Below are 22,777 nucleotides of genomic sequence, written 5' to 3' on the forward strand. Positions count from 1 at the left end.
AAAACAACACGTAGCTTTGTGCTGCTTTTACTGAGAGTCAACATCTCTCCAAAAGCTCTTCCCATCCTTCAGTTGCTCATTCCCATGCAAGGGAAAGCCTATGATTTGCCTCCCCTTTACTGTTCAAAACAAAAGTTGGTGAGGTATGATTGTCTGAATACACAAAAAATTAAAGAGGACTGGCTACTCAGAACATTTTAGAGATAAGGCTTACAGTGAAACCCCACTAACCCTTGTATCAGCATCTCAGAAGATTACAACAGCAGGAGCGAACTGCTAGAGGTGAGGGGGTAAACAAATTACAAAAAAAAAAAAAAACAAACCCAAACAACCAAACCTCTTCAAGCTGGTTTTGCTGCTTCTTCATCCCATGATGTCAAATGCCCATTTAGGTTGCCAAGGAAAGCATTCTGAAGTCACTAATTCAGCGTCATTATGAATTTTTTTAGTTACCAAGGGAAAGCTTGGGAGGAAATACCTAAATATCAAAAGACTCTAGAAAAAATGCATCTTCAAAGAGATAAAACACATCAAGAACAGATCTCCATTGAGATTTTTCCTTTTCATTGTTTGCAGTCAAATACCTGGAAGAATACTTGCCTTGAAGTGGTGGAGAGAAGATGCTTGAATAGAAGTGGTGTTAAACACAACCTTTAAAGGCAAACACCACAATGCACCTGAAAGACAGGGGCAAGTGGAAGAAGGAAAAGCGGAGGGACTGGGGAAAGTGGCTCTATTAACAAAAGCCTGCCACTCTTACAGTTACTGGAATCACAGCAGAGATACCCATGAACTGGCAGTAGCCATGGACGGGATGTTCAGTCTCACCTTCAAGTAGGCTGGAAGCCAGAGGGCAGGTAAGAGCCTATATGATAAAAATGAACCATTTTTAAAACAATGCAAAAGGGTTGTGCTGGTTTTTCAATATCACAACTCCAAGACAGCAAAGATACTAAGCAAAACATACACAGGAGATGCAGTTCCAATATACAAGGACAAATACAACAGACATTGCTGATCACCCCTCATCCATGGAGCAAGCTTGAATTAGGCTCTGTCTACAGGAATTCACTAACCTAGCAGCACTGATTCCAGGATCAAGGATCCATCCTAGCAGATAATGCATCTTGTTGCATCCATGTTTGATTCGAGAACCTTGCAAAGACAAACTGGAAAAAGGCATTCCACTTGATTCTACCACTTTTCATCCTGGTGTTTGCTTCACTAGGAAGACACGATGGTTTTGATGGTTTGAGCAATGGTCTTTTTAATAATGGTTGCCTAGCCTGTTAAAATCTGTTCTACCTGCATTGCAGTCAGAAGTCCTGTCATCCTTTGTTCTTCTCCCACCTCCTTCTGCCAGCACAACTACATCAGCTGCACAGTAAGTCTGTTAAGAGAACTGACTGAGCCAAAACTGAACTTTCAAAAGACAGAGGAACAAACACAAAAAGTCCTTACCAGCTTTCTGGCCTAGCACTTTAAGGCATACCTTTAAGATATTTAAAATATTTATTATTTTGAATACATACCCCAAGAAAACAAGCAGTCAAGAAAATACTTCTAATTAAAGCAACATAAACATGCTCTCCTGCTTACACATACACAATGACTTTATTTTATGTTTATTTTTAGGTTTTCCTGATCTAACACCCAAGAGCAGTGAGACACCTGCAAAGCATAGGCCACGCTAGGGCTCCATTCCTTGTTCCTCACATGACCTTTATGATATTAAATTTAAACTTAAGCTACTAAATGCATAGAGCAGCAGCAGAGCAATACAAGAGGAGCTCTGAATTCAACAATCAGACCTATAACCACTTGATAGTTTAAAAGAACAGCCTCTGCTTCCTTTCTCCAAACACATATGCTTGATACTTTCAAATACTATATAATTCACAAAGTCTACAGAGCTCAGTAATAAGTGCTGAACAGCTTATTTACACACAGCAACCTTCAAAGATTATCATCATAAATCAGTACTACCTGATGAACAGGACTTGTTTCTCCTAAGACCACTACATTTCACCAGTCCTGAGAGGCTTCATATAGGGAGTAAGAAATCTAGATAAAATTAAGTTCTCACTGTGACAGGTTTTCCTTACCAGAAGGTTTCAAATCACTAGTGTCACCCTTGCAACTAAGCTCCCAGTTCAGGCAAGTTGGAATAAAGTTTTAAACAGCTAAACACAAATCAAGTAGTACACATAATTTGGTGGGCAGGTTAAGGTAGAGCTTTAAAAGGCAAGGTTCCTTTTTAGGCCATGTCAGCAGTGAAGAATGTGCAGCACACAGAGGAAGAAAGGGGTTAGCACGACCTGATCTAAACCTCTCCTTCCTCACTCTCCACAAGCGGCAGCATTTCAGCAGCCTTGTAAGCACTGATTTGTAAAGCAATCTAACTAAGTAAATACTAGCACTATGGCTAGTACTGAAGCAAAATTGTTTCAGTTGCAAAAAATAAAATCTCAAAGTCCACCAACATGGACTAGTCAGTCCTACAGGTGGAGAAGTGGGTTCTCAACTAGCAAATATTAAAAAAGGGATGGAAACACAGTAGAATTGCAGAATATGCTAATTTTTCTTCAGCAAGCTCAAAGAATTCCTCTGATACTGGCCAAAAATAAACTGAATCCTAGTCATCACCCCAAATGAGGAGGCGAGCATAGGAAGTGGGCAAACTTTATTGTGGGTAATATCTCTCTGTTTAAGTAGAACCTAAAGAAACACCCAGAGCAAGGACAAATGTCCCTTGTCTCTGGTAAGCTGTGTTCACCAAGGTTTTAGATATATAGGGCATGCTTCAGGCTGCCATTTGTAGGGAGGAAGCAGGGGGGGCATATTAAGTGGGGGGATACAGGGTCATTGCTCATGGAAACCAGCAGTATATCTAGGAAGGAAAATGGCAAGAAAAGAGTAATTTAAACAGGCAGTTTTCAAGCAATCAGGTTGGAAGTAACTGAGCCAGACCTGCAAACAACCTCACCAATCAGCATCTTCTGATTGCAACATGCTAACATGGAGAAAGTTTCACAAAAAAGCTGCTGCAGAATCATGGCAGCACCTGGAAATCTTTAAAGCCTGTCCAAGTATATGTCTTACAGCAATAAATATCTAGGCAAATAAAGTATTTTTGGCATGTGCCTGTGATAGATGTTAACAAGGCAAACCAAAGCTTTAAAAAGCTTTTGATGAACGTTGATGATGAACATTGTAAAAAGCCAGAAGTATGGAACAGTTTCTGCAAAATAATGGTACTCAGATTAGGACTCCAACCTGGGAGAAAGGCCACAGAGGTGATACAGCAATTGTCCAGAAAGGTGTGGAGAATGTTGGTAGCGAATGAATACTAACTATTTCCCTTAGTACAAGTCCTAAATGGTATTAAGTGAAAGCATAAAATGAGAGGTTTAGAAAATCAGTTTTTCACCTCCTCTCCAACAGAACATACAGATAAACTGCAAAACTCACCATCACAACATACCAAGAGTCAGTACAGGTTCAAAAAGCCACTGGACAAACTCACAAAAAAAGGATTCTTGAATCTAAATACTGTAACTACATAAATACCCCTTGGCTCAAGGAATTCCAGAAGCTGTATGTTGTGGCAGAGTACATTAGGAAAGCGTCATTAATAGGCGCCCTCTTGCCATACTCTTTAGATAAATCCACACTGACCAGTATCTTGGGCATGACAAGCTTTGGGTCTGACTCGGTATTAAGACACAATCAGGACTCCCTCTGGTTTTTGGTTTTGCAGGCAAAAAACACAGCATGACCACAGAATTTAGCACAGACCTAAAGCACCTCCTGCAACAGATCCAGAGGCATTTCTGTCAGCTTGAGGAGGCATTCTCTGCTCTGAATCCAAGCTTCACTGAAGAAGCAGGTACCAGGAACTGCTCATTCCAGGACAGGGCAGTCCTGAGGCAATGTCAAAAGAGCCACAGCTTCAACATGATTCAGGTCAGGGTGATTTCAGAGGTTACAGTACCAGGGCTGTCATCCCTGTCTGACGGCCAGTGGTTACTGTGCTTGCAGCAGAGACACGTCCAACTCCAGAGATGCCCATAATTGAAGTTTTAACTGCCACTCAATTCAATTCAAACACAGCAAACTCTGAAATGCTCTCCTTGGGAGGAGACACATCCACCCTTCTGCCTCCTCTGCAATATAAACCAAACCCTTCATCCGGGGTCAGAGCCAAACAGCAGGACAAGAAACCTTCGGAAAAAAATTAAGTTTTTTCTGCACCAAACATCTGCCTGAAGTTCTCACCCAGCCAGTGAATACAGGCATGCTTACTTCCAGGCCTTTGGATACTGTCCCTTTGGATAGGGACAGTAGTTAGAGGCTCACTTGTAGACCACCTCCACCAGAAGAGCCCAGCACAAAGCCAGGCCTCTTGTTGGTACTGCCACAAGCCATATTAACTTGTTGCCTTCAATATGCATCCAGCAGGGTTCAGGTCATGGATTTGTTGGAAGTTCATCACTTATTCAGGCTTTTGTGTGAGAGGTCAGTGCTGTCAAACTGTCTGCTTTCACAAGCACAAAAGCTCATGTTAAAATGTAAATACTTACAGGTGTTCCACCAGGCACTCAAGATGAAAGTCAGAGCAAATATATTAGTCCTAGCTGTATTTTACAATGCTGGTAGTACTTGGATGTCATCTGTTTGTGAACCAAGGTTTTTATGTGGGTTCATCTGCCTAGACAGGAAGCATGATCTAATGGTGGAGACACAGGACTGGATTCACAGCATTTGGGTTCTTTTTCTGCCTCTCTTACTGTCTCCCTCTGTGACCTTCAATAAAGAAATTCTTCATGCCACTGTCCCAATTGAAAAGAATGTGACTAGATGCTTACTCGGCCACGTATGAGGGCTGTGACCCTCTGTCACGTTTCCTAATTACTACCAGAATTCTGGAATTATACAGGAAAAGTTAATCCAACTGGTAAAGTTAACCTGAGTTAAGAAAAAGCAAGAGCCTTATAAAAGAGCACAACACCCTCCTCCCCCAACGCCTGTATTTCACTGTTTGTTTTTCAAGACGGAATCTCTGCAACTTATTATTACATCGCCCTTGATGGAGACAGCATTTTGCAAATTCAGCTTTGCAAGAAGCCCGGGTAGGCTGGCTCACCCCTGTCGCCTAGATTTGCGTGCTGCTTACCACTTTGCAAGCTATTCAAGCACGACTTCTGTGTTGGGATAACACCACAAGACTAGCAGCAGGACTATGCTGGCACAGGCCTACTGGGAAAATCAACTCCCCAGCTGTGGGAAGAAGCAAAGCCGGCAGAGGCTGCAATCACCACGTCACCCTGGAATCCAGTTTCATGTCCAGTCCAACCTCGTTCTGTGACTGAGCTGCAGAGTTCTGGAAAAGCTGGTATCCTCTTCCCTCAGCACTTCCAGCTACACGTCAGATTCTCTTGTGACTTCTGGAAACTGCTATGTTAGCTATTAAACTGGAAAAAGCCATCTTTGGCCTGAGAGGAACTCACATTCATCCAGCTGAGTACCTATGACAGGGGTAATTTTGCACTGCGCATCCCACACCAGGGAAGTCATGAGACAGGGCCCCCCCGCCCTTAACCATGCAGAGGCATCTCCATCAGGGAACCTGGTTAGCAACATACCAGAAAAGGCAGCTTCGGTAAACCTCACGGGTGACACAAAGTGCCGTCTGTCTCTCTGGAACAACCAAGGGGAGTGGAAGGAAGCTGCGAACAACTGTGTTCTTCTGATGTGCATTCCCTTCCTCTGCTCGAGCACACGCAGGAGGCCAAGTCAGCACACATGACATACTCCCTGCAGGATGCCACATCCTGCCATACTTCATACAGCATCCCAAGGCAAGCCAGATACTTTTCAAACACAGTATGATCTTTGACAGTATGATCTGTCACAGTGTGACAGGTTCTCAGAGACAACATAGGGACAAAGGAGGGAACAGCACTGACAGATTTATCCAACACTGCTGAACTGTTCCTAGCCACGTTTCTCTTAGAAGGAAAAATCCCAAGCAAACAGACACACTGCAGCCACATGCAAATTTTACAATGCATATTCCTTCTGCTCTTTGCTTTTGGTAACTTGTTTTAGTTTTATGAATTTCTCATAACTCTCACTCACCCAAACCCTTCCCAATCCTATAGAAAGTAGAGGTCTGTTTAGAAGAGGGGGATGAAAAAAAGAACCGTGGAGGTGGTTTTATGTACTGCTTAACCCCCTGAAGCTTTGCTTTCCCAGCCTTGCTCCCTGTCACCCCCCACACACGCTGCTGTGTTTTAAGGAGCGCTGGTTATGCTGACATCAGTGAGGCTCCGGGGGCCATCTAGGCAGCTGTTCCTGCTCCTGTGTGTGGCCACAAGCCAAATCACTCTGCCTTTTTGGTGATGTTCCCTCCTGCTGGCTACCCCCACTCCCGCCCACATGTCTGCAGATGGGGCAAGGTGGCCACTGGCAGCCTCTCCAAAGAAACTTAAGTGGGAAAAAAAGACTGGCAGCTTTCATTTCCAGCCTACGGTCAGAAATGCTCAGTGATTTTTGACAGCGTGCTGTTGACTGAAAGAACTGCAGCTTCTCTTCCCGGAGAGCCAAAGACCGAGTTGCCCTTAGGACTTTGTCACCTAGAGGAGAACACGTGCTCTGCCCTTCCTCTCCCCATATGCAGGGACAGCCCACCAGCATCAAGAGACCGCTCTGCACAGCTGTTCCCCTGTTTTAAAGCAGACCCATCCATGGAGGCAGCTATTCTCCAGCCAAATTATGATAGCAGAGGAGCAGAAAGCTCGTCCAGATCGACCCAAGTGCACAAGACGGGTGCAAGAGGTCTTCCAGGCGCAGGAAAGGGGAGCCAGTGCAGCAGTTTTTCCTTCCCTCTACTGCTCTCAGCAAGGGCAGGAAGCAGTGCGAGGGCAAGAGAGTTGTGCCAGGCCTCTCGGCCCGGCCAGTCCCATGCAGGCAGGTTTTAGGCAGCTGGCTCTCTGTAGCCAGTAATCCCAGCGGCAGGGTGCATCCCCGTGCTGAGCCACAGCCAGATCCGGGGAGTGAAAAGGTGACAGCCAAGCCAACTTCACATACACCCTCAGAGCCTGCAGCTCAGACCCCATGTCAAGATTAGGAAAGTATGCGCACACAGAGAGCACATGAGCTGCTGGAGTACTTTCATTTAACTCTTGCACACACAGTGAATTGAAGAAGTTTGGGTTCATGGCCACGTTTCTGGCCACTTCTCTTCAAAACCAACTCTGCTCAGGCTGCAACAGCTGCAACAATTCCTTGGGCTGAGCAATGACTCCTGAAGAAGTTCAGAAGTTGGTGAGAGGAGTTTGGAGCTGTGGCTCACATGGGTTAAAGATTCTGGCTTGTGTCATGATACTTTTTCTGAAAGTTAAAGGCAGGCCCCAATCCCGAAATACTTCTCCTAACTTTTGCCTATGCCAGTAGTTTGACTTTAAAGGAACAACTTGCTTAAGTAGAATTATATCTGTGTTTAAAGTGTCTGCAGGATCAGTGCTTGGCTCGATCTAGACTTGCTGCTGACATACACGTGCACACACAACATCCCCCCTAAGCAAATTCAGAGAATACCTTGAGAGCTGTCAGGATAAGACAAAAAAAATAAGGATAAAGATGGTAACCCCCACCAAGGCACATGTATCTATGTTGGAGGATGATTCACCAGGGCAGGAAAAATAGAGATGCCTGAGGGCTATGGCTGGAAGCACAAGAAAGGTCCCTAATACTCAAGTTTATCTGGGCAAAGGGGAGTCCCAAAACCAAACAGGTTTGTACACTATCAGTACCAGAAACACTGATAATTCTGGGAGTCATGCTTTTAGTCTTATCTCTTCTAAATAATAAGAATTTAGGTACTGTAATGTTAGCAATCCTATAATGCAAAGAAACACTCCTTCAGCCACAAAACAAACTCGATTCCTTACTTCTCTGTACCGAGCACAGAAGCAGCACACAGAAACACAAGTTTCCCTGGAACAAACCAGTCAAATTCATTCAAATCTTCCCGAAGCAAAACAGGGCAGAACCCATTCCTGTTCCCAGAGCTTATTACAGTAACATGACTAAACATGCTCAGCAGTCCAATGTGATAGGATGCATCCATTTGCTGATGCCAGAGGAAGATGCGTGTCTCTTCTACATGGCACTGCTCTCACAGGCTGCTTTTCAAAAGATGTTTTGAAAAGCGACCTGCTGCGTACATTCTTAACAAGTCATAGTATCACCGGCTGTACAAGTGTTTGACCTCTACTTGCTATGCACTGTGGACAAAAATCTGACATCAGCTTATTCCAACCTTAGTAACACCAAACTGCTTCTGCAAAGCTGGCTGGAACAGACTATAACAACGCACCGATAAACTCCCAGACAGACCCCTGGAGTGCTGAAAGTGCAACTAGTTTAGTACATGAGCCCATGTGTTTTAAATTTGGGTTGGTTTAATCCAAGTAAGTAACCTGATTAAAATGGGAGTCTTCTCTGGAGGTCTAATTTCTAGATGTTTCCATTACTCCATATGCTTTTATGCTGTATAAACATAATGAATGATACATACATCACTTTTGGGATGATTTAAGAATTCAGTTTAACACTACAACACAAGTCATTCAAGGCAACAGAATTAAATTACTTTGTGAATGGTAAGAGCTAGTAACTGCACTTCATTTCAGTCTTGGGAAGGTGACTGAGGGAGTGATACCTTTTTATTCCCAGTTTCTTCTTCTAATTTCCTAATTTCAGAACTCTAACATTTGTCCCTTTTACATACAGACTTGAAGTAAAAAGGAGAGAAAAGGATGTGATGTGACTGATGGTTTAGAACACATATTAAAGCTAGGAACGTATTTGCTTCTAAACCAAACAACGAGAGGCAGACTCCTGAACATGTGCATATACTTGCACCTATACTGCCTAGAAAAGAAATCAGTAAGTAACATGTCCCCTCACGCGCAAAGCAGGCATTTATGAGAGCTGCTCAAATGCTGCTTCACAACCAAAGCTGTCTATTTATAAGAAGACACCTCAGCAGGAGCAGTGCAGGTTCCCATCATGCCTCTACCTTGGTATCTGGAAAGGATCCATTATGGGGTAAGAAGATAGTTATAATTAAACATTTATACTGAGGTAGTGCTGTGCAGGTCGGTTCCACAGTGTGTTAGGTGGCTTTTCAAAACTCAGTAATTGAATGCTGATCCCTGCCCCGAAGAGTTTACAGAGTAGGAAATCAAAGCATAACACTTGGCATCTGCATACCAAGAATTAAACAAAGACCACCACCAGTTCATTTCCTGGGTCTTTGGACTAGGCAGCTCACATAAACATCTATTACCAGAATACTGGAAATTTTTAAATCAGCAGTCTGGACTTTCCTAATCCGTATCTGTGCAGCTCTGTTTGAATTAGTAGCTGGGACAGTAACTACAGCATGCAATTTGCACATGCTGCTGGCATCTTCTTGTCCAGTGTAGATTATTTTTGGCCCAAATACTTTTTAGCAATCATTTTGAAAAGACAGCGAGCACACAAACGGAAACATTTACTGCAAGTCAGTTGATTCGGGCCATGCAAGCACCAGAGAGGCTGCCAATGCATGAGGTCGAAAGTCAGGCAACAGCAGATCCTTCTGTCCTGAATCTCCAGGACAACCCCGGGGAGGCATCAGCACATCTCCAATGCAGTGCTAGTAGCCGGTCAGCTCTGGGGCAGAGCATGGCCACGTGCAAGCCTGTGGCCTATGTGGCGTTGCGAAGCCACTAACCCACATCTCTTTCTATGGAGACTCAGTTACGCAAGGGTGCAAATAAAAACTCTGGCCCCAAATACACAGGGGCCATCTCTGTCCCAAATCCATCCTCAGGGAGAATTCTCTACATTCCCCTTTTCCTGCCGGGAAGGACAGGTCTGGGAAGGACAAGTCCTCCTCCTACTAACCAGACTGAATATACTCAAAAAAGCAAAAGAACAACCTCTAGGACTGAAAAAAAGGACACAGCAATGGCCACGCTTGCAATGATGCCCAAAACCTGGATGGAAGAATTTAGTCAAAACAGACTATTATATCACAAATTCCATTTGCTGTTTATCAAACAAGTTCCTAAAACAGATGCACGGACTGTAACTACACCTGCAGGAATTTCAAATACCAAAAAATACAAAGACACTATTAGTATTTCAGTTTTTTAAAGTTTCCTGGCATCTTTCATGCTACGAATTCTCAAGAGCTTTCAGCTGTATACACCCCACATAAAATCTTAGTCCAGAGAAACCTGAAAGAATTTTGCTGTTGTTTCAAATGAAGACATGTTTTCCACTTTTACCTACTATTTAAGTATCTATTGATTTTTTAAACGTGGAACAGCAACTGTAACAGGGCATGATCTGTGTTCACCTTATCTACTTCATCCTTCTGTGAACACCTCAAGTCTCATTTGTTGGCTTTTGAGTATTTAAAATTAGTAACCTTACTTGGTATTTCTAACTTTTTTTTCCTCAAGGGAAAAGAGAAGCATGGAAAATCCTCAGTTACTAGATTTAAAGAGCTTACAAGTTCCAAAAGCTTTGCAAGCAGAGATTGGAAGCTGCTTGAAACTGCAGTTATTGAGGCCACAGAGTTTACAGAATCCACCAGACCCTTCCTGCAGAGTTTATAATCTGCATGGCTTCCTCCCAAGGTAACCGGCATCCACTCTGAGGTACGGATCATTTCCCTCACCCCTAGAAATTCACCCCTGCTTTGGCTGAACATGGTAGCCACTGCAGGCTCAGCAAAAAGACACTGCCATTTTGCAAAAAGGAGGAATGGAGACAGAGGACAGAGAATATTTCTCCCACAAAGTGTAGGCAACACTGATATGAAAAAAAAATTCTTCACTTTTTGAACAAAACCAGTTTCCAACAATAAAGCAAGTTTACACCAGGGAAACAGGGGCACTCTGCTACAGCTATCTTTACCCTTTTACAACATGGACAGTCAGGCTCCTGACAGTCCAGAGAGTGACAGGAAATCGTACCAAGCAGAAAACACACCTATCTGCTGTAAAGGCTGGGAAGTTGCTCCAAGACTTCTTTCAGAAACTAACAATGACCACAGTCTTGAACCTTACTTGGAAATATAGCAGGGTGTACTTAGCAATACCTGGCTGGGCCATCTGATAAGGAAGAACAAACAATACCTGCAGCAGTTGGAAGAACAGACCAAAAGAAATATACTTGACAGCTAAATGCAAGAAGTTACATCTCTGTAGAGAAGCACTTCTTACTGCACTCACAGCTCTTCCCCTGGAAAATACAGTCAAACCTCACAAATGGAATCCCTTAGTAATCCAGCTACAGCTCTTCTACAGCTGGCTTCTATGGCATGTGCTTCCATTTCCTGAACCTTCAGTGTCTTGCTTAGAAAGCAAGCCTCCTTCTGCAGCCCTCCTTCTTCCCACCCAAAAGCATAACGATGGACACACAGCTGAATGTATGAGTTGTGCTGCAAGTTATCCAGCTGAAGACCAATTCAGGATACCTCAATGCTTTTTGGGAGAAGGAGGGGATGAAGCAGGTGAGCACATGCACAAGACACCACTGACACCCGGTGTATTTCCTCAATACACTGGCAACTGCATCAACATCAGAAAAAGACTTAGCTTTTTCTCATGTTCTCAAAACACAAAGAGCAATGAGATGTGATGAACTTAATTTAATGAAGAAAATACACTTTGTGTAGCAAAAACAGGAACTTAAACTAGGCTCTTTCCCGTACCCAAAAATGAGAGTGGTCCAAATTAACAAGGAAGTAGTGCTGTGTATTGGTGCAAAATCCAAAGCAGCTCTCCCTTGTCCAAACTCTAATGTTACCAGTGTGAAGAAGTCCAGCCTGAACACAGCAGTGGAATTTACTGCTGTGATGCAAGAGCTCTGAGCAAAGCACTCCCAGGTACCGATACACCTTAACATTGACATCACCTGCTGTATGAAACAGCACTAATAAGGGCTCCAGTTAAAGCCAGCTAATCACACACAATAAAAGCAAAGGACAGCTACACTTCAATGTGAACATTTTGTTCCTCTCATCCTCAGACAGGAAGCACATACCTAAATTAACTAAAAAAAGTTTGTCAAAGGCTGATCATCCTCCATTTTCAAAGGACAGATGATGCAAGCCCCCATTCCTAAAACACCTACGGGTACATTTGTGCTGTTTCAAGAAAGCACATGCTAACACCTGTTAAAGTATCTACCAGGAGATGCCAAGTGGAGAAGTTCTACATGTATGAGAGGCTGGCAATTCCACTATTAATCGTAAAATATCTTTCTCTTTTAGAACCAAATTAACAAGTCACTTGGTACATCAGCACAGAAAATTTCCAAGATGCTTAACACGTTTTTTATCCAGAGTGACTTGAAAGTCTAAATTCCATTTTTCAAAGCGGACAGAAATTACACTGGGAAGTCACTTGGACGTTGTGTGCAAGCATCTTTCCCACACTTTTTCAGAGCCTCACACAAATAACATCCCTTGTGCAAATGGATCTTCAAAGAAATTTAAGACAGCAGTATGTGGGGATGTCTTCGTCAAAAGGAAAAGGATCTCTCGAAGCTCTGATATTATACAAGTAAATAAGATAAAACAAAAAGCATTTTTACTCAGGAAGTTTAGCTGCAGGAAAACGAATTTGAAAGTTGCATTCCACATGCTTCTGCTGGAAGGCCTGCAAAGGAGACAGGAGAGGTCATCAAGGCCTGAAAGGCCTCCCTCTCTAATGGTCCTTGGAATACCTGTTTTAGCTCAGAAGCCTAACAATGCCCTGGGGGATTTTGACAGTTTTTCTTTTCCCTTGCTGTAACACCTCTGTGGATGACTGGGACTCCGCAGATGAATCCTGCTGTTGAAACAGCTGCCTCTCTCTACATCTTTAAAGAGGTATTCAGATTCCCTTAGCCTTACTTAGTTGAATCACTCTGAATAAACAGTCACCACCCATCAACTATGTATTTTTGTAAAGCACCTAGTCAAAGGCAACCACCTTTATTGATTGCTAGGCTGGCCAACCTGAAGGCTGAAATATTATTAGGGAAAAAAAAAAAAAAAGAGCAGGATACACTTGAAGGCCTGTGTTGTTTCTAAAGGAAGCACAGGTCCAGGCGTTGCTCAGTGACATCAGGACGATTCCTCTCTGACTGCAAGAGGCTGCTCTAACAGGTTTCATACCAGCACAGCCACAAGACAAGTATCCCACTGACTCTTCTCCCTTTTGTCCAGGCCCTTTTCCTTGTTCTGACCCTTTTCCACCACAACATGAACAAGCCACCCAACAGGAGCCCAGAGCATATGCCCCAGCTGGCAATTATTTCTACTTTCAACATTTCATAATAAAGCATTAGCACAAGCTCTAAATAAGTTCTGTCACCCTACTCCAAGTAAAATGCTGAAGGAAGGAGGGTGAGATGCTGTGGTACTGCTGCCTCAGAAGTTTGTACTCTTTTAAGTCACTGGCCCTCAAGTGTTGCTATTCAAAACAGAGTGGTATAGGGTGAGGTGGAGGGAACACCTTCAGGTGGGAAAAACATCACTGGCAGACATCAAAGATAAGCCATCATCAGATTTCTTGCACCAAAGAAGAACAAAGAGTCAATGCTCCTGCAATTCCTGTTCAGAAGTACCCCAGAACAGAGCCAGCACTTCCCACCTCAGCCAACCTCACCTATGTTCATTTGTAATCAAACGCTGATAGCCAAACCTGGCCTGGCAAAGCTCTGCAAGTTTCAAGCCCATGCTGGCTCCATACAAATACCTTAACTTTTCAGTGTATCACCAGAGAGTGACATTCCCAAAAATACCCAAGTCCTGCCTTTGAAATCACTGCCTGTAAAGATTATTCTAAATGTGTGTGGGGGAGAGGGGGAAGCCACAGCTCCCACAGGTGCTGGTTTATGTAGGGTATTAAAAAGAAAGCAACAAACAAGCAAACAAAATAAAACAATGCACGCAGAGAAAGGATTCCTCATATGCCTCCCCAGAGAAAATCTGCTTTGACTGCTGAACAACAACTAGTCAAGTTAAACCTCCAACCCCAGAGCAAGAAAAAAGCTGTTGCACTGTCTCAGAAGGCAATTCCTTCTCACCCTCAAAGTTTACATCTGCTCCTTAAAAGACTTTCCAGCAAAGCTGCAGGGTACCTGAGCACTCCATCCGCGATAAAGCTGTTCTCAAAAGAACATGAAGCAGTTTCTGGCCCTTTTCCAAGTTGTAGAATGCTGCTGAAAAGGTATATTTTAAAGCTGTAACCCTATGACTGTCCATCTTGCTCAAATTCAGAAAGGAGGCAGAAGACAGAGAGCAACAAGCATTCTCACTACCTTCAGGAGAATAAAAAGCAGCACTGCCATCTTCCTCTACAGACAATTACCTCCTAAGAAAGAAGCTACCACACCAACAAGGCAGCCGTCACAAACTGGTCTAGTAACACGGTCCAATAATACACTCATTTCAAAACAACCTTTATCGTGCTGAAAGAGGAAGACATGATTTCACATGTTTTAAGAGTGTACACCTAAAACAGAGATTTCCAAACTCAGGCATCATTCATCAAAAAGTTAAAAGGGGCTTTTTACACACATGCATAGATTTCAGACTAACAGGATTTACTTGTTTTCTGCCTGTTCCTGGGGAACTTCTGCAGTTTCTTTTTTCCCAAGACTGTCCCTACAGGCTGCTATCCAACATACATCAGATGCTCCTGGAGCAACAGATAACCCTGGAAGGACATTTACAAAGGGCACAAATGGAGGGCCCGATGTTAATAAAATTTAGGCATACTGGGGGAAGGTAGAATTACTCCTGTATGTAGGTAATTTGAAGATTTGACACAGTACCCTGGAAAGCTTTACTTATGCATCTAAGCAATTTTTTTTCTGGTGTCTTACTAGCAAAAGGTGTATTTTAAGCCAATTAAAAATTACTGCAACTTAAAAAGTGAATCCTTTTCAAAAACACTCAGGTTAATTTTAGCATCCTTCTGTTTAGCTGCTTAGCAACACTTATCCTATGACCTTCTAAGCACCACCTACTTTTACAAGGGATAATGAATATAACCAAAGGGATTTATCTATATGTTTTTAATCTATACAGTGTAAGTGCATCACCAATTTTAATTTAAATGAGAAAGCAAATCCAACTGAGAGAATTCAAACCTTTTCTGTTTAAGAAGAAAGTTTCACAGACTAAAGTCAAGCTACTGTTATGACTGTAGTGTTACTTCAACATAGGCAAAGTGATATCCTTAAGGAGTGAGGAAAGCACTACAGAGGTAAATGTTTGTACACTTTGGGAAACACCGCACTTATCTTTGGTACCAAAAGAGATCACACATACTACTGACAGGTAATGAAGAGATTCAGTTTTCCCAGTTTTGAAACTTGAAGTTACTTCCCAATCCTCAATCAAAAAGAAAAGCCATTTTGTCAGAGGATCACTGAATACTGTAAAGAGTTAAGAATGGGATCACAACCTGAGTGAACTAAGTCAGAGTAAGATGCTTCATTACACTGAAATCTGCAAGTGAAGCTTCAAACACTCAGATTCCATGTGGGGGGAAAAAAAACCCAACCAAAACCAGTCAACAGCCTGCTATATAAGCCAAATATATATATTTTTTTTCTTTAGCATTGTTAGTTCTCCAAAGAAATGTGTATACAGTCACTTCTGATAGACAAACAACAATTTAACAACTAGAAGCTGTGAAATGAAAGGAGAATAAAAGTTTACTCAATTGCACTTAAAGGATGATGTTTTTCCAACTACATGAATTCAGTTGCAAATACAGATGCCAGAAGGAGGAAGGTGAGGGAGCAAAAGAGGCCACACTCGGTCAGGAACAGCTGCCCTGCAGCATGAGAGACTGGATGCGTCCCTGCCGGCAGGTGAGGGAGAGCCCTGGTACTCTGATTGATTGGATGATGGATTCATGCTGTTTCTGGGTTTCTAACAAACAAAAGGGCCTATTCTTTCCTGGATGTACCCAACTCCAGTTAAGGCTAATCGGCATTATGCAGGCACACCAAGAAAAGACTATATACCCTTAAGTCTTCAAAGAGAAAATTAAAACCTAAAACAAATATGGCTGGCCTGACCCTGAGTCACTGCATCCCTTTCACGCACGCTGACCCTGTGGAAAACAGGAACTGCGGTAACAAAACTCAGTGCTTGTGTCAAAACGACCGACCTCAACGAAAAAACTTCAGCCATCATAACAGCTGTCTACTGTGCACTGTAGGGGTGACAACACGGCGTTATTCAGCAACTGCTCCTGTTGCTAGTAAGCAATTTCTTTTCCAAGGCAAGGGGCTGGATGTTGGAATGGTAGGAAACATCCACTGCACTCACTGTCTCTCCTAGACCACTGCCCCCAAATCACACTGAACTAGATGTTTACTTTCTCAAATAAGTAAATACACTTGATCTTATCTCCAAGAGAAAACAGACGAAAGAGGGAGTTGGGATTAAAACTGAATGGTTGGTATCACCACCCCCACCCCCCGCCTTCCCTCCAGCAATAAGCCCGGTGGCTCCCGGGCAGGATGCTGGCTCCTCGGCGAGCAGGACCAGAGCATCAGCTGCGGGCCGGACAGGGCGGCGCGGCCGTGGGAGGGCGGCGGGGCACGGAGGCGCCCGGGCCTCCGCGGGGTGCGCAGCCGAGCACAGCGGCCCGAGCAGGGAAATGTGCTGAGCCAGGAGAAGCGCTCTCCTCCTTCTGCGCAACCCCGAGAGGATGCCGAGCAGGCGAAGACATCGCAGCCGAGAGGTGCAAGGGGGAAAATTATTTAAAAACGAAAAAAGAAAAAGAAGAAACCCAGGAGTGCGTGCGGAGGGAGGCGGGGAAGAAGTGCGGGGAGAAGAAGCCAAAGGAAACTTATCTGCGACATGACAAAGTTCAATCCACCGCCCTCCCTCCTCTGGTGAAAAAAAAAAAAAAAAAAAAAAAAAAGTTGCAGCATCTCGGCGCGTCCCTCTCCCCGCCCGGCCCGGCTCGGCCCGCGACCCCCGCGCCCCCTCACCCTGGGCGGATGGGGCGGGGGGATGCCGAGCCCGAGTGCTACGAACTGGGCAGGAGGAGCTGCCTCGCATCCTCAGCGCGGCCCCCGCGGCGCCGCCGGGGGTGTCCGGCCCGTAGCAACGGCGATGGGGAGGGAGAGCAGTCGCCCAGAGACGGGGCTCGGCCGGCTCCCATCCGCACCGGGCACCGCCGGGGGGGCGGCAGCCGCGCCGCCCCAAACTTTGTTTTCACCTCAGACACCGCCACTGCGGGACCGGGGTCACTTCTGCCTCGCCGCTCCCCCACCACGCCAAGATGGGGCTGAAGGGGGCAAGGGCCCGGACACCCCTCCTCAGCTTCGGATGCTGCCCGGCTCCTTCCTGTAGTGGTGACGCCGCCCAGGCGTCCCTGCCCGCCGCTGGCCCCGCCGCGTAGGGATGTGTTCCTGGCACCGCACAAAGGCAGCGGGACGGGGGGGACCCACGGGGGGCAGCGCCCCCCGCCCTCCCCGGGCACGGCTCCCCCCGCCCCCGCCGCGCAGGCCGGGAGGGGAAAGGACACGCACGTCCCTACCGGGACGGGGGGGAGGAAGGCGGGGGGGCGGGTGGAGAAAGTGGAGGAAAGGCGAAAAAAATCAAATAAAGTAAGGAAGAAGGGTAGAGAAGAGAGGAGAGAGGTACCAGGGTGCCGAGGAAAGGCAGGCGCGGCCGTCCGGCCCTGCCGGGGGAGCGGAAAGTCAGCGAGAGATGCGCGGCGCAAGCCGGCTCTACCTGCGGAGAAGGGGCGCCTTCATCCCAACTTCCCAGCTCCGGCGCGGCCCTCCCAGCCGGGAACAGCGGGCAGCGGCCGCCGCGGGACCCACCGCCACCGCCGGCAGGAAAATAAGCCCGAAGGAAAAGTTAAAAGGCGAGCTCGGGAGACGGGGGCGAGCCGGGCTAGAAGATGTTGCTTCCTCGCAGCCCCATCCAAATTGTGGCGGTGGCTGGTTAAAAATAAACTTTGCAGCAGGAGGGGGGGGATGATCTGGCCGGATTCCTGAGCTCAGACGGTTTAATATGGATGAGCATCAGGTCCTGAAGGCAAAACGCCGCGGCTGGTGCCGCTGGTTGGTAGAAAGTCTGCAACAGGGAAGGAAAAAAAAAAAAAAAAAAAAAAAAACAGGAGCCGGAGAGGGAGGAGAGGAGAGGGAGGAGCGGGGGAAGGGAAGAGGGAGGCTGCACGAACTCATCATCATCTCCACCGCTGCCAGCCAAACTTTTTTCCTCCTTTTTTTTTTTTTTAAAAGGAAACTTTTTCCTCCCCTCTAACAAGCATTTCATTTTTTAAATAAGTCGCACGACCAGCCGACACGCTGCAACGTCCTCACCCCCGCGCCTGCCCCCTCCCCGAAATTTATTTTTCCTCATCTTTCTTTCTGCACCCCCCTTAAGAAAAAGAAAGAAGAGGAAAAAAAAAAAATAGATCCCTCCGAAGTTAAGGCACGCTCCTGTCCTTTGTGAGGGAGCGCGGTGGCCGGGCAGCCCCGCGGTACTTACGCCGGACTTTGCTGGGGCTGGGCTGCTTGCGCCGCGACATGCCGGGAGGATGGGCCGCCGGGGGGGCGCGGGGGCGCGCCGGGGGGAGCGCGCACGGGAGGGAGCCGCAAACTTGTTCCGGAAAAAGGAATCAAAATGGCGTTTCTGTGGATGTGCAAAGTTCATCAACTCCGCTCTAACTTCCCGTCCTCCGCGCCTCCCTGGAGGGGAGAGATGGGCACGGTTAGGGACCCCGCCGCGCCGCGCTCCGCGGGCGCCCCCGCCCCCTGCCCGCCCCCGCGCTGCCCCGCGCACCCTGATAAGGAGACACATCACGTGTCGCTCCGGCTCCTCTCCCGGGGACGCGCTACCGCGGCAGCAGCAGCAGCAGCCTGTTGCAAATAGCATCTCTAACTCGCCCTCGTCGCGGGGAGGGAGGGGCGCCTCCAAGGAGAGGAGTGAGCACAACTTTCCCCCCCCACCCTTCCTCCGTCCCTCCCTTCTCCGCCCGGCAGCGCAGCAGCGGGATGCCCGGGGCAGGCGCGGGGGGAGCGGGGGGGCGGCCAGGTGCCACGCGGCGCCCCGCGCCCTCCCGCTGCCCCGGCGGCCGCGCCCGCGGGGCTCTCCCGGGCGGGCCTGGCCGGCCGCGCTCCCGGCCCGGCGTGCGTGTCCCCCGGCAGCCCGGCCCCTCTCCCGGGTCCGGGCTGGAGCGCATCCGCAGCCGCCGGTGGCCGTGCTGCGCCGCCGGCTTTAAGGAATTCACCGGGGCTCTGCGCTGCCGTGGAAATGTCTGTGCATCCTCCTCCGCCTCCCAGCCCGGTGCCTCACCAGGTACAGCGGCCGCACGCAGCAGCCCGCTGCTCCGCGGGCAGGAGTCAGCTCCTGGTTGTGTGTGTTTGTTTCCTCAGAAACTTTTCGTCCCCTTGCGCGATTTGGGTCCCTGCAGGGGTCAGTCATCCATCCAGACCTAAAGGACACGTTAAATTTAACAGGATCGTGAACATCAGCACAGGAACAGGAGGTGCAAATGCTCTGTCTAATCAAAGGCGAGATGCAGTTGCTTGCATGTACAGGTAGTTACACTGCACGGCACCATCTTTCCCTTCACTTCCCCTGCAGTAGAAGTGCAAAGGTGTAGGAGACTCAACAAGTGATGGAGAGGTGTTCAGAGTGGTGAGGATTTCACTCTGTAAAGCCAGTGTCGGTCTAGAGTTGTGTGACAAATAGGAACAGTACATAAAAACAAAATACCTGGCAATACTCCAGCCTGAAAGCTCGATGGGAAAAAAAGAAAAGTAAACCAACACTGCTTCGGAGGAGTGCCTAACGAGTATAGGAGGAACCAGTTTACCTTTAAGGAAATGGTTCTTTGCACTATATCTGGAGCTACTAAAGCTAGGCCTTTTAAAGCTGTTATTGGTGAGATTGAACCTGGAGTCTCTGCCTGTTTTTTCAAGAAATCAAGTCATGGCCTCTAGGCAAAAGGCTTGTGCCAGCCTACATGGTATCATATCTCCTGATTGAAAAGGGATTCACATGGAAAAGAAGGCTAAATTCCAGGTATGTGGTATAAGCCCTCAACTGACTCTTTTCACAGTCTTGCATGTAAGATGTCATGATTAACTTCATCTGCACCATTTTTTCAAATACTAGATAACGACATACAAGTCAGGAATACACAGGTCCTGTCTCAAAGACATGAGCTGTGATTCATATCAGGAATAAACCTCTTCCCTTCTGCACTCCTAAATAAAACACCTGCAGGTCTGATGAACTGGAACTTGGAAACACCACAACTGCAAAACCGAAAGGTAGCACACGTGTATTCAGAACATGAAACTGCAGCTTTAACCTGTGTATGTTTGTTGTGGTGGTTTCTGCAGGCTGCATTTTTGTCACCTGTGTTCTGTACTGAGTTCTGTGCAGTGCTATCCAAGCGGAGTTGCTGACTGACACAGGAGAGATATCATAGTTAATCCCACAATATTAGCAACAAACAGGAGAAGGCACATTCTCATTGTTCTAAGGTTCTCATTTAACCAAAAACCAGTAAAGGGAAGTCATTAAAAATAAACTGCTAGCAAAGTGTCTTTAACCTTTTCATCTCTGTTCCCATTGTACCTGCCAACCTGCAGTGGCAGAACTGCTGTTAGGTTCAGCAGCTTTACAGCCAGCTTGCATCTTCAGTATCTCTTGTGGTCAGGCATCCAATTAATCAAAAACCTGAGCAGTTTATCCATCTGAGGCTCAGCCCTTGAAGCTTTCTATTTACATTGGAAGACTGCTGTGATTTAAGCCTTCATGGCACACTTACAAACTCACGGAGACTGGGCCTGGTTTGCACAGCAATTTATTTACACAAATGGCTGCAATTGAAACTGGTGAAAATTCCTGTATGGGTAATCATATTTGGAGGTTAGCAATGCATGTCTCATTGACCTCTACCTAATATTTCTAGAATAGTCTTGGAGGCATTTTGGACTACCTTAAGATTCCCATCCTCAATGTATTTTTTAAACTTGGAGGTGCTTAAGAGCCCTTTGATGTGGGATATTTAGCAAGCAGATAGATGGAATAAAGTAACAAGTGTTTCTCAATTCAGTATCTGAAATCTGCTCTAGAAAGGTGGACATGTAAAACTCAAATTGCAAAAAAATCATTATTTTAGTGTTCGGAGAAAATAAACAGATAGTTTTTTATAGCATTTCTCCTTATTCTTTCAGAAAGATGGAATGAAGGATGAACCAGTACATACTGTGTTACATTAATACTAAAAATTAAAAAAAAAACCAAACCAAAAAACAAACCCCAAAACCCCGACAATGAAAAAAAATTATGTAATAACTTAAAACCTCCATTAACTACTAGCATTTATTAAATAGTAAAAAGTCGTACGTCCTTTAACAGTTAAGGAATTTATTCTAATTCTGAGCTATTGGTGGGCAAGAGAAATGAAATAATTCAGTTTTTCAGCCTTCTGTCATTTAAATTTTTATAATGCATCAGAGAGGTAAAAAACCACTCTGGTCTAGTACTGAATGTGAAGTTTTGAGCGACTGGTTCCTTTTTTAAATTACTTATTACAGTGAAGGAGAAGGTAGAGGTAATTTCTGTCTAATAAACCCCACTTTTATGAATGACTCTCCCAAAATGTTACTACATGACTTATATGATACAGGTATCCTCTTCACTCTGCACTTTTTACCGTTTGCGTAACTGTGGTTTATCTCATCTCCTCTGACCACTCTATGACAAGATAAACAATAATTCTTTTTTTTCTCCTAGGACTATCCATATTTTCTATACTTCCTGGATATTGGGACATGAATACCCACAGTGATCGTAGACCACACGAAGGAGCAAAAAGACTCTCAAGCTTCTATGTAACCCTCACACACCTCTCTGATCCTTCACAGTGATGCTAAATACAATGAACAATAGCAGAAATAAAAACAATAGTTTTGTGGAGGTGTTTAGAATGTTATCAAACTCATTGACACCACTGGGTGACACAGCAATGTTGGTGACAAAAGCCACCTGCTGTGGTCCCAAGAAAAGGACAACTCGGCCCCCACCCACAATTCAAATGTCAGAGATGCTGATTAAAGGTAATTCAAGGAGAGAAGAAAAACAGGATGTATAGCTTATATGAAGGCCACAACTTGAGTATGTCTTAAAGCACAGAGACTAAAGCTAACATTATCATTAAGAGAGAAGTTAAAGGTTAGCTAGAAAAATCTTTTTTCCCCCTTCTTACGAGATATTTTCAACATTCTCTGGTTTAGATCATGGTATTTAGAAGTTACTGTAATTTCTTGCAAATCTACACATCCCTTTCAGCCAAAGCAGCTAGGAGTAAGGCAGTTCTCTGACTAACCAGGAGTATTTTATATGCTAAGAGGCAGGACTGGGCCCTGACTTTAAAACAGCAGCTGCCAAGCCCGAGCTCCCTCACCCTGATGTGTGGATATCCAGCCACAGAGGATGTCAGAGGCATCTGAGGCCTCATGCCCTGCCTGAGCTTGTGCCTGCTCAGCATCCGGAGTCCTCTTGCTGCCATCCTTTTCCTGATGTCCTCACTTGTGCCAAGAGGGAGAACTCGGCTGACATACTAACACAGGCAAAAGCCTGCTTTGAGGATCAGAGAATACAGCCCTGATGGCTTTGAGAAATAAGTCTTTATAAAGCCTAAGACCGAAAGAAATACTTGAA

At 45.6% G+C, this 22,777-nt stretch overlaps 2 protein-coding genes across 9 annotated transcripts in view; one reads left to right on the plus strand and one right to left on the minus strand.

Annotated features, from left to right (window-relative positions):
* Nucleotides 1-18,820, minus strand: part of RREB1 (ras responsive element binding protein 1) — a 121,475-nt gene extending 102,655 nt beyond the window's left edge. For 2 of the 5 annotated variants that reach the window (XM_088169681.1, XM_088169674.1), the window contains exon 1: nucleotides 17,822-18,188. Coding sequence is in view for 2 of the 5 variants with exons in the window: in XM_014885837.2 (XP_014741323.2) it covers nucleotides 18,587-18,626 (40 nt within the window). In the remaining 3 variants the exon portion in view is untranslated. Of the gene's footprint in view, nucleotides 1-17,821; nucleotides 18,189-18,586 lie in introns of those variants that run through there. The other 3 variants (XM_088169669.1, XM_014885837.2, XM_088169686.1) reach the window with 3 other exon arrangements.
* Nucleotides 18,821-18,905: 85 nt separating this feature from the next.
* LOC106858913 (uncharacterized) lies at nucleotides 18,906-22,033 on the plus strand. 4 transcript variants are annotated; one of them, XR_015805348.1, is made up of 4 exons: nucleotides 18,908-19,023; nucleotides 19,474-19,638; nucleotides 20,023-20,125; nucleotides 21,851-22,033. XR_015805348.1 is itself a non-coding variant. In XM_088169708.1 (2 exons), the coding sequence occupies exons 1-2, from the start codon at nucleotides 19,093-19,095 to the stop codon at nucleotides 21,982-21,984; spliced, it is 438 nt and encodes a 145-aa protein (XP_088025834.1). In that variant the 5' UTR covers nucleotides 19,041-19,092; the 3' UTR covers nucleotides 21,985-22,033. The 4 variants fall into 4 exon arrangements, 1 of the variants encoding a protein (XP_088025834.1); XR_015805347.1 differs by having other exon boundaries at nucleotides 18,906-19,023; nucleotides 19,474-20,376; XR_001403798.2 differs by lacking the exon at nucleotides 20,023-20,125 and having other exon boundaries at nucleotides 18,910-19,023.
* Nucleotides 22,034-22,777: the final 744 nt, after the last annotated feature.

Source organism: Sturnus vulgaris, chromosome 1, assembly GCF_052056855.1.
Source record: "Sturnus vulgaris isolate bStuVul1 chromosome 1, bStuVul1.hap1, whole genome shotgun sequence".
NCBI lineage: Eukaryota > Metazoa > Chordata > Aves > Passeriformes > Sturnidae > Sturnus > Sturnus vulgaris.